Genomic DNA, 14,562 nt, shown 5'->3' on the forward strand with positions numbered 1-14,562 from the left:
GCAAAGCGTCTATACGGCCGCGGACATGTACACAATAAGGTGAGCGCTGGCACCCTCTTCTGTGGGCAGGTCTGGATTATGGTAGGCCGTTGTGATTATCATACACTCGCGTGAGGGTAAACAGCAGACTCACTGGCCGTGTTCCAAATTTCATCCAAATGGATCCGAGTTACTCCGGCGGTTCGTGTCACGTGACGACACAGATTGAAAAGTGCTGGACGCGGGTAGGTTTTGGAACGCCAAGGTACAAAACCTTTACCCTGGAGTAAGATCGAGTAAATTTTGGAACACGGCCACTGTATTAGCAGCGAGATGTTTCGGTGGCGCCCTCTTATGGTTTCCATTCGTGACGTCACGACTGGGATTTGCTTCGCCGTGACGTCACCAGTTGTTATCCTGGCTACTTACCATCAGGTGCGACGACGAGTTTGGTGGTGTGTTTAAAAAGCACTGTGGAAGCTGGGAACCATCGCAATCCGAAACAGATACCGTCAAAGTTTACAATCTGACAATGCTCATATGGCCATGGTTTGACCAATCGTGGAAAGCTGACTGCAGCGACGCTTTTGGTCGCGCACATCGCTAATAGGGAGTATTTACAGGCAGTCATTGCTGCGTGCGCGACGGCTGAGTGCGTACTGTTTCCAAGCTTCCACAGTTCTTTCGCCACGTACATTCCGCACCATCAAGATGGCCGGTCTTAGCGGACTATTAAGGTGAGCTCATTCTTATCGTGCGCTCTAAACATCGCCCTCAAATATGGCGTCCAGTGAATACCTCCTTTTGCTTGCCTTTAGAAAGTGCGTTGGTTCTTTCAGGGTTTTCTTGTGTCCCTACTACAGTGTTCCCTACAAATTATCGTGACATTTTGTCAGTCGCCGGAACCTTTTATTCTTTTGTTCTTTGGTTCTTATCTGCCACAGATGTGTGTCTCCTTGTGTGGTTGTGGGTCTATTGAAGGATGTGGTCTGAAAAATAGATCTTTAGCTGCATTTCGAGTTTCGCGTTTCTCCGTCCCTTTTTGTCCCCTCGCTCCAACGTAACTATGTCTGTTGCCGACGTGAGCGATCAAAAGCGTCGCTGTGGTCGGCCCACCACAATTCGCCGAATGCTGACTATGACGTCAGTAAAGGATGTCTCATCGACGGATATAAAAGGAATGTAAGAACTTCAATTCTGACGGTGTTGGCAGTGTTGCTTTGAGAGCGCTAGGATTTCAGGCTTCCACCATGCCCATTACAAACACCATCGAACTTGTTGCTCACAAGGTAATGACGTAACGAAAGGTAACCGAACGAGGGTGCCGCAGAAACATCTCGCCGCTAATACTTAACCAGCTCGACTGCCTACTTTCTTTAGCTTTAAGAAAACCCTATTCGGGGACATTTTTCTGCGACTTTGCTGGCTTTGCAGATAGAGCTACGGGTGCATGGGTGCTAGGGGAACGGTGGCCTTGTCTGCTAGCGCACACCAGCTCGGAGCGTGTGGAGTGAAAGCTCGCGCTGCCTGGGTTCAACCCCGGGCCCTGCCCGCTTCGATCTGAATGACCATCGTACCGGCGTGCGGTTGTGTATCTCTACTGCGTGGTGCACGTTAAAGACCCCAGGCTTCCGGTTGTACGGCACTGGCTAAATTTCTCATCTACAACTGGGAGACTCGTCGCCCGTCGGGGCAGACCACACAACCCAGTTTTTTTTTTATTTTGCATGGGCGCTCGAGCAGCCTGAGCGCCGATCAAAGATTCACACGCGCTCCCTTCTCTTCCTACATTTTGTGGCCGGACTGTTCTCGTGCCTCGGCGTCAATACTCGGCAGCATTGCCTGTGGAACGGCGATATTCCCCACCTTCTTCAAAACCAGGTGAGACAGAAGAGCTTGGGATAATTCACTATGAGCCTGGCCAGAATATCACATTTATGCCTTGCGTCAGAATAGAAAGTGGTGAGAAGATTGAAGACAGCATCCCAGGGTTCATGTCCTAGATTAAGAACGTTTGGAACGCCGCGGAAATGAACTGTGTGTTAATTGAGGTCATCCGCGAATGTTCGAGGTAGAACTAAAATCTCGTTTAACCTGCGTCCACATGCAGAATTTCCCTTCATTGTAAAGGGGCGGACACCTGGGACGGCATTTTAATCTTCCAAGAGGCGATCGGTAGGGACCTCAATAGTCTTCTTGATGTGCTGCCATTCTTTGTAGTCCTCAGCCCATGCCGCAGGCCAACACAAGCCCTAAATGACGGTTTAGAACCTATCAAATCTTTGGCTGAATCCTCAAGATGCATTTTTACGTGTTTCAAGCAAAAAGTAGGAAATACTATTGAGCCAGAAAATCATGGCCACCATAAAGAGGTGGTTCAGACATCTGTGCTAGTTCTGTTTGCAGCAAGGGAAGCAACAGTAATGCCACAGTCAACCGTACAACCTGGCAAAGCTACTTCCTGGATAGCATGCTGCGCTCCGTATACGGAGAGCACTTGTCTCGGTAACTGTGCTTCTGAATGCAAACTGTCTGAACCAAAGAACAGTGTTGATGGAATGGGTTTCGTCGCTCGCGAGCTACTTACCAGAGAAAGGAAACATACCGGGTGGACCTCTTCTTTACTCGTGAATAATTTTCGCAGCTACACATTGGATTGGTTGCGCCACGCGACATAAGAAGCATGGTCGTCCCGTCGATTTTGTCGGGCTGTTTCTTTAGTTGCTGTCAATGCAACCGAAATAAATGTCAGTTAAGGTGTCTAGACGAGTAAAAACAAAACAGATTAGTCGTTAGTTGTTTATACAGCAGGAGTTTACTCTGTTAGGACATGGCAACATTGTTACCCACTGTAGATTAGCAATTTAGCCAATGCAGTACGAATTCTAGCCTGGGTTCTGCAGCGCGAGCTTTTCCTCTATGTGCTCCAAGCTGGTGTGCGCTAGCCCATGTACTCGGCCACCGATCCCCTTCTAGACGAGTACACGCTGGGACACACTATAGGTGGTATTCAATGGACGCCATATCTGAGGTGACTGCTCACAGCGCATGCTCGGGATGGGTTTATTATTTATGATCTCCCAAAGAAGAGAATTTTGATGGTGTGCATTGTGTGTGCTGGAAGCGTTGTGGAAGCCTGCCGTTAGCACGTGCCCAGCAGCAGCGAGCTCAGCTAAGGCCACCAGAGAATACCACCTATAGGCTGATAGACTGACTCGAAAATAATAAAAGACGAGCAAAAGACAGGGATAGTGTTAAGTAACGAAGAATCTTGTTTGTAATACGTAAGATTTGTTTTAGAAATTTTTATCTTTCTATAGTTGCGTCGGCATTGTTTTCTTGTTTTTTTTTTTAGCTGCCTACGTTTGTGTCGGCATTTTTGGGCGTTTGCTGTACGCTCGAGGGGAACATGGACGGGAAATCGTCTTCCACCCCCACGCGCGGGGGGCTTCGAGCAGCCGCGGGGCTCGGCAAAGACGAGTCGGACCCCGGTCGTTAAGAAACGGATTGGGCAGAGGTACTTCTGTCCGCACTTGTGGCTTTTAAGCGAATGTGCCTGTGTGCGGTGTATTTCGCCGCTTAGTGTAGAAACTCCTCTTTTAATCGACGCAATAACTTAACTGGGTGCGCCAGCCAGGCGGCGAGGAAAGCATAGTGACTCTCCAAAGAATTTGGGTTTGACCGTTGAGGTGTCGTAGGGGGGTCACGTTGACAGCTTTCTGATCATTGGGAAAGAGTGTACTACGTGACAATGGGCAAATTTGAAGTGATTGGTTCGTCTCTGGAAGGAAAGGAGGCCTCTACGAGTCTAGGAAAGGGGTGCCGAGAGGATTCTCGGAGATTCGGCTTTTGGGATCAGGGAAATTCGGCTCTTGAGACTGGGGACTAAAGCATGGGTTTTAATTTTGGAAGTTTTGTATTGTAAATTACTGTTGACTTTTCGTTTTGTTTTGAAATTAACGTGGCCACACTGGCCATCGTAAACCAACCAACGTCGTCATGTGGCCAGCGGGATCGAACAACATTTAGTGTTTTTTCTTTTCTTATTCGACTTCCCGGGGGACTTCCATCGGGCGAACACCATCATCGGTCGTCACCATCCTGACCGGTTCCCTCCCCTCGGAAAGTTGACTGATAGCACAGACCAATAGAACTGCGAGTTACTGTAACAATGTCTCACCGCCGGAGAATTTTGTTTACCGGACCTGTTCCGACAGTATGGATCCGTAAGTTGGTGTCAGCGTGGAAGGTTCTTTTCCGACCAATTTTATTCATTTATTCATGGTACCTCAAAGACCCAATTAAGGGCGTTACATGAGGAGGGGTACATTCAGGGTAAGTATCAATCAAAGCAAAAGAATAGAAACAAAGTAAAAAGAACAAAAAAATGAAGCACACACACACACACACACGCACACAGATACACACACACGCTCCGAGGAAAAAGAATCTTGGATTACAGGGAAAGAAAGCAAATGCAAAGCGAAAGTATGTAGATAAAAGAAAACTGATGTGAAAATGAAGTTATAATGCTAGCATGCGTGACAAGAACCTAAAAAACAATGATTCAAACTAAATGATTACAAACAAACGATAACAATGACAATACAAAAAAAAATGCACTTTGACGCAAAAATGACAGAGTAAAAAAGGCAATAGAACAACAGAACAGCAAACAGACTTTTGCCATGGTTTAGCTTAGATATTGCGAGCCGACCACTGTTTATGATAGCGCCTGAGAGTAGCACCTATCCCTAGTCCCAGATCTACCAGACAAGGTAAATTTCTGACCGCGGCTATCATTTCTGCAAACAGAAAGAGTTGGTCTTTTGACGTCCAACCAAAATCGCGATTACACGGCGTCCTCTTAGCAATAGACTTAACGTCAGAAGTCACGAGCATGGCGCTTGCTGCGGCAATTAAAGGCCATCGAGCTGGTAATATTCCTAGGGATAACCCTCCTACAATACTAAACGACGTTATGAACGCCGTTATGAACGTTATGGACGTTGTGAACGTATTAGTCGTTACGGACGTTATGGACCTATTAGCATGTCAGCGCCATGAGCTCGGCAGCAAAAGGTCACTGCACTCAAAAGGACATGGAGGCCGCTGTCCTCATGACGAGGTCGTTGACAGTTCGCCGTGACGTCTCCGCATCTCGTCTTCGAACACGTTCATTCTGTTCACGCATAACAGCACTGAAGGGGTACCAGACATCATTCACGTCCCAAACGCCAAAAAAAAAGTCACCTTCGTGGGCTACGACTTTATGTCTTATTTGTCGAGACGCGTACACCATTCACACCCAGCACTGCTAAGATTCATATGGCTAACAATGCTACACATGCAGTCTTACATCGTAGTCGTCAGTTCAGTCACTGACAGCTTGAGAAACTGTGTGCACAAATAAAAAACCGTGTTCACGGTTTTTTATTTGTGCGTGTTTTGTTCTTCAGCGTTCTAATCGTATAATGCCAAGATCTCATTGGCTGCCGAGCCATAATTAGATGCGCAGGACTCGCCACTCCTTGCGTTCCTTAGCTGATAACTGTCTTTAGTCACCACCTACAAGACAGAACGATTATTCTCGGGAACTTTTATTCACTCTTGTACCCGCATCTTGCCTTGATGCAATGGCGAGTGGATTTAGCGCAACGATATTAGAACTTCGACGGCATCGACCTTTGTGAACTTGTAGCTTGCTCGTGAGATAATTCGAAATGCTGGAGGGCCTTTCTATGCGCCGGATTAGATGTTAAAATGAGATCTGGTAAACATACACCACGATTTCAGTGCCGCACTGGATAAGGCGCTTATGGAAAAACAAGGGATTGTGTCTTTTTTCATCTCGCCTTCCGTAGGTGGTCAGAATTCGTTATCCTCCATTGAAATATTGTGGATACTGTACCAGCTGGTCGTGAGTCGCAGCTGTACGTTAAGTTTTCTTAACTTATAAACATCAACCGTGATTAGGTCCATGTTGTGTGTGCGCTCTTCTTGGTCTTATCGCTTTGCTCATCCGATTATGATTTTTTTTTGTTTTATGAATTTGAAAAAGAAGCCCTTGTTGTCTCGTGAATGTTGAATTGGGCAAAATTATGAGTGAGACACACTTCTCCATTTATTCTTCCGTTTGCCTTCTATGATCGTTCCAGAACGTTCCTCGACCGCGCGGAAGGCCACTAAACTAAACATGACCACAAATCAGGACACTCTCAACGCCTGTCCGAGGATCCACTCGTTCCACGCTCTGATGTTCTGCGGCAACATAGTCATCGTGGGCGCCCTCGTCTGGGCCCTCACTGCACGGACTCCCGCCAGCGGCAATGGACCAGACGCCGCCATTTCAACCACTCCTACCCAGGACATAACGTACAGGGATAGCAGCAGCTACGTTACACGAACTGGACGCGGAAATGGAGCCACAAGCTGGACTGGGAGTACCGTCCGCGCGATGCCGTTCCATCCGGATTACGACGAGAACGTAACTTACGGCAAACGCAGTCTGAGGTAAGTGTCAAGAATCGGAACTGTCGTTAGTTTAACGACAATTGTTGCCGTTTCGGGGCCATTTTCGACGCACGGGCGGCGTAGAACGCTACACAAACGTGTCGGACGCGCGTTCTAGGCGCCGTAGTATGGACATAGTTCCTTGGAGAGCGTCTGCGACTGGTGTGTTTACCGCGTTTTCAAGAGTGGCCCCTGGATTTTTACTTGATGACGTCAAAGAAATATCGTGCCTGTCGCGATCCTGGCGGCGGCAGAGCAGCAGAGGTGTAGGTGGCAGACGCCTGCTCCGCCGCGTTTTCGACTGTCGTCTCTGCAGCCGACAGTAGATGTGAATCAAAAGAACGACACAAGTTGGGACGCTGCGACGACAGCTACACTTGCGTCCGCTCGCTTTTTTTTTTTTCGTCAGCACTTTCACAACCAGCCGCCAGGGTCGCGAAGTTCAACAGCATGGCATATCGGCTCCTGTGGCGCAATTCGTTGCAACTTTAGCACCACTTTTGAGTCATGGGCGGGGTAGAATAGTAAAGACACCAGTAGAAGACGCGTTTCAGGAAGCGCAACATGGGTGGTAATATTCATTGGACTCTAGATTTGAGGGCACTTACCCTATGCGTACGCTCAGGAAAGGGCTCACACACTTATATCCTGCTGAACCCGACAATCTTTTTGGGGGAAATGCATGTTGCAAAGACACTGTGACAGCTCACCGTCAGCGGGCACTCAAGAGCCACAGACTCGGCTATGGTGAATACCACCCATCAAATTGTGTATAGCTTTGCAAGATTTTTTTTTTTTTTTGCTTTTTAAAATGGCTGTTATAGAAAGACGCAACAAGCGGAAGTTACTGTCCTGAAAATTCCTCAATTTGTTTTATTGTTCTTGAAATTAAAACTGTTATTTTTCTCCCTCAATGTATGTTAGTCTAAAAACTATTTCCTTCCATAATATCCCCAACCAAATTCTGATCTGCAAATGTTACCCATTTCTTTCTTGTCAATGTTCTATGCCAGATTCGCATGATAGTTTAGGCAGTGTAGTTTTTTTTTTTTCTTACCAAAAAACAATTAGACTGGAACGTTATGTGTTAATAGCGCCAGTCTAGCAAGTAGGCAATTGATGTATGTGTTAATTCTGGTGTCATTGCATTTATACTTAGACGAGAAGGTGCGACCAGAATAAAGAGAAAAAAACAGACTAGCTTCTGGGGTTGTTTTTTGTTGTGTTTTTTTTTTTTTTTTTTCATCTTATAATCTATAAGATAGATGCGTCCAGCGAACAATGAACACCGCTCCCTCTTGGTCACGAAACATGCCATTATGTTTACGCTGAGGTGCGTCCTTGCCTTGTGCGTGCTAATAACAATTCATGAATTTATTTGAGCACATTATTCAGCTCAACACTTTTCGCAAATGCAGGAAACCTCTGCCAAGTGCACATTCAGAGAACGTGACCGTACCGCCTATAACATCCTCTACGACAATAATAACTTCGACAACATTAACGATGACTACAACTCCAACCGCAACTTCGACCACAACTCCAACGACAACCCCAACCACAACATCGACCACAACCCCGTCCACAACCACGACAACATTAAGGACCACCACCCGTCGGACCACGACGACCGAAGAAATTCTGTTCTTCTTCGGGTCTAAGCCGCCATCTTACAAGGTCGTCTGCTACTACAACCACACAAGCTTCCGACGACAAACGCCGATGTCCTTCCGGACCGGCCATGTCCCTGTGTCATTCTGTACGCACGCCGTGTACGCTTCAGTCGGAATCAGCGACGACCTCGAACTCATCGCCAAGGAGCCAGAGTTTGATATTGTGCAGGGGGGCCTTATCAAATTTGCTGCCCTCAAGAAGACACATCCTCACCTTACTGTTCTTGCTGCCATCGGGGAAGACATGAAGGACTCGAGGGCTTTCAAGATGATCTCTAAGAATGCCGAGGACAGAAAGACCTTCGCCAAGAATGTCCAATTTTGGTTAAACCGCTTCAGCTACGACGGAATAGTGGTGCACTGGAAACAGTACCACCAGTCACAGGCAGCCCATTACCAAGACGAACTGAACAGAATTGTAGCCACGCTGCGTCAAACCCTAGGTTCCACGCGACGAATCTACATCGGCGTCCCTGACGACCAAGAAATAGCTCACTTCGACCTGGTAACCTTATTCCAAAGCGTGGACCAGTTTTTTGTCTTACCCTATTGGATGCTCCAGGAAGACGGCAGAACCGTAATGAATAAGACGAAGATGACGGCCTTCCCACATCCCCTAGACGACGTCCTGAGGACCAAGCACTCACTCGTTTCCGCGGGAAAGGAAGCACTCTTCCACAAATTCTGCTTTGTCTTCTCCATCGCCGGCAGGTCTTATACTCTTGCTGATGGCAATCACTACGAGATTAACTCGAATGCTTTAGGTCCTGGTAAGCCCGGACCGTTCACTGGGACCCCTGGTCTCTTGGCGTTCTACGAGATCTGTAACAGGACATGGACCACGAGAGGGAAGGGGACCTACGGGTCGTACGCAGTCGAGGACGACCAATGGATCGGCTACCTCGATGCGCCGAGTCTCGAGCGAGTGCTGCGAATGGTGCTGTGGAAGCATAAGGCTGCGTGCGTGGGCATCTGGGACGTGTCTCTTGATGACTTCAGAGGCGTCTGCGGAGATCCGTTCCCGCTGACGAAGGTCATCGCTGGTTGGCACGATCGGAGTGTGGTGTAGATTTCCGCGTAACGAATGCGGGTATGCAAACCACCTTTAGTAAACTCTAGACAAGTTTCAGATGCATGACGGTGTTAGTGCTTTAGCACAAAATGCCATTTTGATATTCTTTTTTTTTTTCAAGGTATTTTGAGAAACTTTTGCCAGTTTTTAGCTTTTGCTATTTGTCACCTAAATTCTGCACCGTGCGTGATCCCCATAATAAAGCTATATAACTGTTGGCGAGGTCTCAGATGTCAAAGGCTACTTGGGCCATTATGTTGCCCTGTGGTACTTCTAATCCAAAAAGATGCAGTGTCTGTAATAATTTTCTTGATTTTACCTTTGTATAGGTATACTTCAAGCTGGAGAACAATATGTCTTTATTATTTGAGAAACATATACGATTGCGTGCTCACTGTAAAGAAGAAACGGTATACAATTTATTGAAAAGTGTGCGCGGTCGAACAAAAACGAAACACGTGCACGACGAAACGTCCGTAGAGTTGCACATGAGGGTACGACACCTCGAAAAGATGGCCGTATCTCACAGAGCTCAGCATGGTCAAATTTAATTATAATCTCCGATATAACAGGGGCTTGAAGCCTTGAACCCTTCCGAAAGAAAGAAATTATCACACGTCTACGCTCCGGGAATGTCAGAGGTCGCGATTCAACCATCTCTCTGATAGGTCGTACGACTCGTCGTACGTTTGTCCTGCAAGTGCGTAGCGCTTTAAGGATCTTTATGCTGGCAGAAGACATTCATCAAATTACCCTGTATCAAAGTGATTTAACTCCCTACCTCATCATTGACCATGTAGGTCATCTTGACCTATCTGGTAAATGATGGCCCTCCATAGTCAATTTTCTCGCTCTCTCTTTTTTCTCTCTCTCTCTCTCTCTCTCTCTGCTTGTCCCCAATATAACCACTTGCAGTGTTTTTCCAAATTATAACCGAATGCATACTTTGTGCAACGCCTTACAGATGCAACTTGAAAGGTGTGATAGTGTTACGAATGACAATTGATGAGGCGACGAATGGCGGAAGGGAACTAGATGTTTATTGGGGCGAACTTGTGCCCAAAACAAAATAGGAGGAGGCTAGCGCCGCAGGCGTCGATGGAGGCGTAACTGCCAGATCGAGCGCTGGGGCGAGACTTATGAACGCGCGGGCCTCTGCAACAATCGGTGTGGAAGGTTCGGCGCGTAGAACATTCGGACCTCGAACGAGCCCAACAGGGTTCTAAAATATACCAGAACGCGACATTTACAGAAATAACAAAAGAACACGTCCGCTTCCCGGCGTCGAACCTTGGCACTTTGCGTGGGAGCCAAGCACGATAACCATTCGGCCACGGGCTCGCTTGCTCGGAGAAGCGCGTGGCAGTAATAGCTTAAAACCGTTTTAGGTAAAACTTACTTTTTCTGAGCATGCATCTGTTACGTTTGATGACGCACTTATGCACGACTTGCACTTACGTCACAACATCTGCCCTTGTGCTGGCCCTGCTTCTGAGCGACTATACCTTCTACAGTCTGCCCTTTGCACCATCACAATGTCTTCTTTTCTTCGGTAAGAACGCGTAAGAAAGACCACCAGCAATGGTGCGCTGATGTCACATGCAAGTTAAGTGCTCATATATTCTGAAATCGCTTCCCTTAGTAACATGCAAATGCTTCCTAGAAATTTTCCAATTCGTTGTTGGACAACTCCAGTATGCAATTACTCCTGAAGAGCGTGCGTTCGATTGTGATGCCTGAAACCACCTTCAGGTCAACGCACTAGCGCTCGATGTCACGATATCTGGTTAGCGGTGCACTTGAGCGCCCGCAACACACTCGGTACATATCGTTATGCCGCTGCCTGTCATGATAATTCGGACTGACCACACAGAGAGAGACAGAACAGCACCAGCGAGCTGGGTTAAGCACGCGCCCCCAACTGGCTGCCCCCTCTCGGGGTTTTATTGAAACGCATAAACGTGATTATTACCACATCCCCCTCTCTCTACGATGGGCTTGAAACTAGTTTCTGAATCTTTGGGGCCGAATGATTCGTCGCCCAGCTCTAGTGAAAGTGTAGGGCTCCTCTTTCCTTGTGCCGGAGTGGATGACAGATTCTTCCGGAACGAGAGCCGTAGCTGGACCTCCCTCTGGGTCGAGTACCTGTTCCGATGTCGGAGTAGATTCTTCCAGACCGAGAGCCATAGGTGGACCTCCCTCTGGGTCGAGTACCTGTTCCGATGTCGGTTCTTTGTCCTTAACGCACGGGGTCTGGACATTCTCGCCTGGATTGATCACTTGTTCGCATATCGTTTCTTCGTCTTCATTGTACCCGGTTTGAGCACTCTTTCTCGGTGTTTCTGCTGGGACTAAATATTAGGTTTTGCGGACGAGTTGTCTAGACGGTGTCTCCACCACGAAGGACCTCGGGTTGTTCGTTTTCCTCACAATCTGCCCCGGCGTGCCAGGGTCTCTGACCCAAACAGAGCCACCGATGGACGGCTCTTGTGGCAGCTTACTCCGTGCCGTTGATTGTATCCTTGGGCCCGCCTTCTTTTCTCTTCCTTATCTTTTCTTCGGAAATCCGCGTGGTTTGGCATTTTCGGCGTTAACATGGATGGCAACATAGGCAAAGTTGTACGTAGTTGCCGTCCCATGAGTAGTTGAGTTGGACTAAATCCGCAGGGGCCTGGTGTAGTTCTGTAGATCAAAAGTGCCAGGTCTGGGTCTTCGGCCTTTTTCAGGATGTCTTTGGCAACTTTTACCATGCGTTTTGCTTCCTCGTTACTCTTGGGATAGTGTGGGCTGCTTTTCTATGCGGCGAATCTGGTACTTTCTTCTGAATTCGTCAAAACTCTTGGACGCGAACTGCGGTCCGTTGTCTGACCTGAACACCTCCGGTATCTCATGGCGGGCAAACACAGACTTTAGGTCCGCCACAATCGCTTCCGATGTTGTTTGCTTCAGCAGACACACTTCTATAAATCTGGAGTAGTAATCTACAACTACAAGGTAGTGCTTGCCGTTCATTTCAAAGAGGTCGGCTGCAACACGTTGCCATGGATAGTCGGGGAGCTCCGATTCTACCATAGGTTCCACTTTTGGGATGCGCTCTTGGATGCAGCTTGTGGAGTTGGTAACCACCTCTTGCAACTGAGTGCTGAGTCCTGGCCACCACACTGACATTCTTGCTCGTTCTCTGCACTTGGATACTCCTTGGTGCCCGGCATGTAATTGGCACAGCACTTTCTCTCTCAATAACTTCGGGATTACTAGCCGATCGTCTTTCACGAGGAGATCGCTCTGTGCCGTGAGGCTGTCCTTATTCCTGAAGTAAGGAGCGATCTCTGGTGGGATGTCCGTCTGAGGCCAGCCCTTTGCACAGTACTCTCTTAACTTGCAACATACAGGGCCTTGACTCTGAGCAGTGCGTACTTCGTCCAGATAGTGACTCGTAGCTGGCAGGCAGCTTGTCACAAGCTGGACGTACGCCTCTAACTCCTCTTCCATCTTCTCACGGGGCTCTACTGGGGATTTCGAGTAAGCATCTGCCGTCCATAAATCCTTCCCGGGTACATGTTCTATGGAGTAGCTGAAACGCATGAGTCTGAGCTTGAACCTCTGGATTCTTGCAGAAATGGTGTTCAACTTTCGGTCACCCAATAACGCAATTAGGGTCTTGTGGTCCGTTTGCACATGAAACTTGGTTCCTATCAGGAACTTTTCAAAGCGTTCGCATGCCCAAGTGACCGCATAAGCCTCCTTTTCTATTTGCGCGTACCTTCCTTCCGTCTCACTCAGTCCTTTGGATGCAAAAGCGACCGGGCTCACCAGTCCTTGTCGATCCTTCTGCAACAGCACTGCGCCTAGCCCATACGCCGAGGCGTCTGCCGACACTATCAGCAGCGTTGTAGCTTCCGTGATGTCTCGCTTCACCTGGTCGAATGCTCCTTGTTGCTGGGCGTCCCAGTTCCATTCTGCGTCCTTTCTGAGAAGATCTCGGATGGGTTTTAGCTTTTCCGACAAGTTGGGTATAAACCGTCCAACCTGGTTAGTCATGCCGATAAACTGACGAACTTCAGTAACGGTGTCCGGTGCCCGGAAGTCCATGATTGCCTTCACTCTTTCGGGGTCTGGTTGGATCCCTTCCGCACTCAGCATGTGTCCCAAGAACTTCAAAGATGTTTTTGCAAACTCGCACTTGTCGTTAAGTGTGATTCCCGCAGCATTCAGTCTCGAAAGGACCTCTTCCTGCCTCTCGTCGTGTTCTTTGAGATCTCTTCCCGTGATCAAAATGTCATCCATGTGACACAACACTCCAGGTATCGCCTCAAGAACTTGACTCATACGTCTTTGGAAGTGCTCAGGCGCCGAGGAGATGCCAAAGGGGAGCCTTTGGAAACAGAACCTGCCAAAAGGGGTTATAAAAGTTGTGAGCAGCTGTGGGTCTTCAGCCAATTTCACTTGCCAGAAACCCGCTTTGGCATCCAACTTCGAAAAAACCTTTGCGCCAGCGAGACGCCCCAGTGTTTCTTCTACCGACGGGAGCACAAGCTTCTCCCTTTCGATGTACTTGTTGAGGTTTGTCAGGTAAACACAAATCCTGACTTCCCCACTTGATTTGGAGATCACCACCATAGCTGAGCACCAGGGAGTCGGCTCTACGACTTTCCTAATAATGCCGTCTTTCTCCATCACCGTCAGCTGAGCCTTGACCTTATCCAACAAAGCCAAGGGCACTCTCCGTGACGTGTTTACTGACACTGGGCTTGCACCTGCCTCGAGTTTGATGTGGTAGTCACCTTTCATTTCCCCGAGACCCTTGAACATTCCTGGGAATTTTTCTTTGTACTTGGCACCTGGGTCTGCTGTAACCGCTTGCAGCAGCTGTAGAATCTTTAGACCCGTACTCGCCCGACGACCCAGCAGAGGTTCTTCCAGCCCTTGGATAACATACATCTCATCTCGGAAGCTGTTGTTTCCACAGCTTAGGGTGGCTTGAACCTTTCCCAACAACTCCGGTGGCTGTCCGCCGGCACCGTAGAGTTTCACTGCAGTGGGTCGTACTGCACTCACATCTCTAACAGCCCTCAATGGCACCGCATTTACATCTGCCCCGGTGTCAATCTTGAAAGTGATTGGCTTTCCATTGACGCTGAGCTCTTTTCTCCATGCTGATGCACAGCTACCCTCCTTGAGTGCGCCCAGTGACCATCTTTCCTGTAAAGGTTCATTCTTTTCTGTGGTGACTTCTCGTAGAGTTTTCTTGTAGCACATCTTTTGCCAGTGGCCTTTCTTGCCACATGAGTGACATTTGGACGTGGATGCCGGGCGGTTGCTCTT

At 48.2% G+C, this 14,562-nt stretch overlaps 1 protein-coding gene across 1 annotated transcript; it reads left to right on the forward strand.

Annotated features, from left to right (window-relative positions):
• Positions 1–2,696: 2,696 nt before the first annotated feature.
• Positions 2,697–9,234, forward strand: LOC120837969 (endochitinase-like; the record flags this gene model as incomplete). The annotated part of the gene is made up of 2 exons (XM_042293701.1): positions 2,697–2,720; positions 8,167–9,234. Coding segments are annotated over 2 exons (1,092 nt in total), but the record flags the coding sequence as incomplete, so codon positions are not given.
• Positions 9,235–14,562: the final 5,328 nt, after the last annotated feature.

The sequence above is a fragment of the Ixodes scapularis genome, unplaced genomic scaffold (genome assembly GCF_016920785.2).
Source record: "Ixodes scapularis isolate PalLabHiFi unplaced genomic scaffold, ASM1692078v2 PGA_scaffold4__175_contigs__length_147842914, whole genome shotgun sequence".
NCBI lineage: Eukaryota > Metazoa > Arthropoda > Arachnida > Ixodida > Ixodidae > Ixodes > Ixodes scapularis.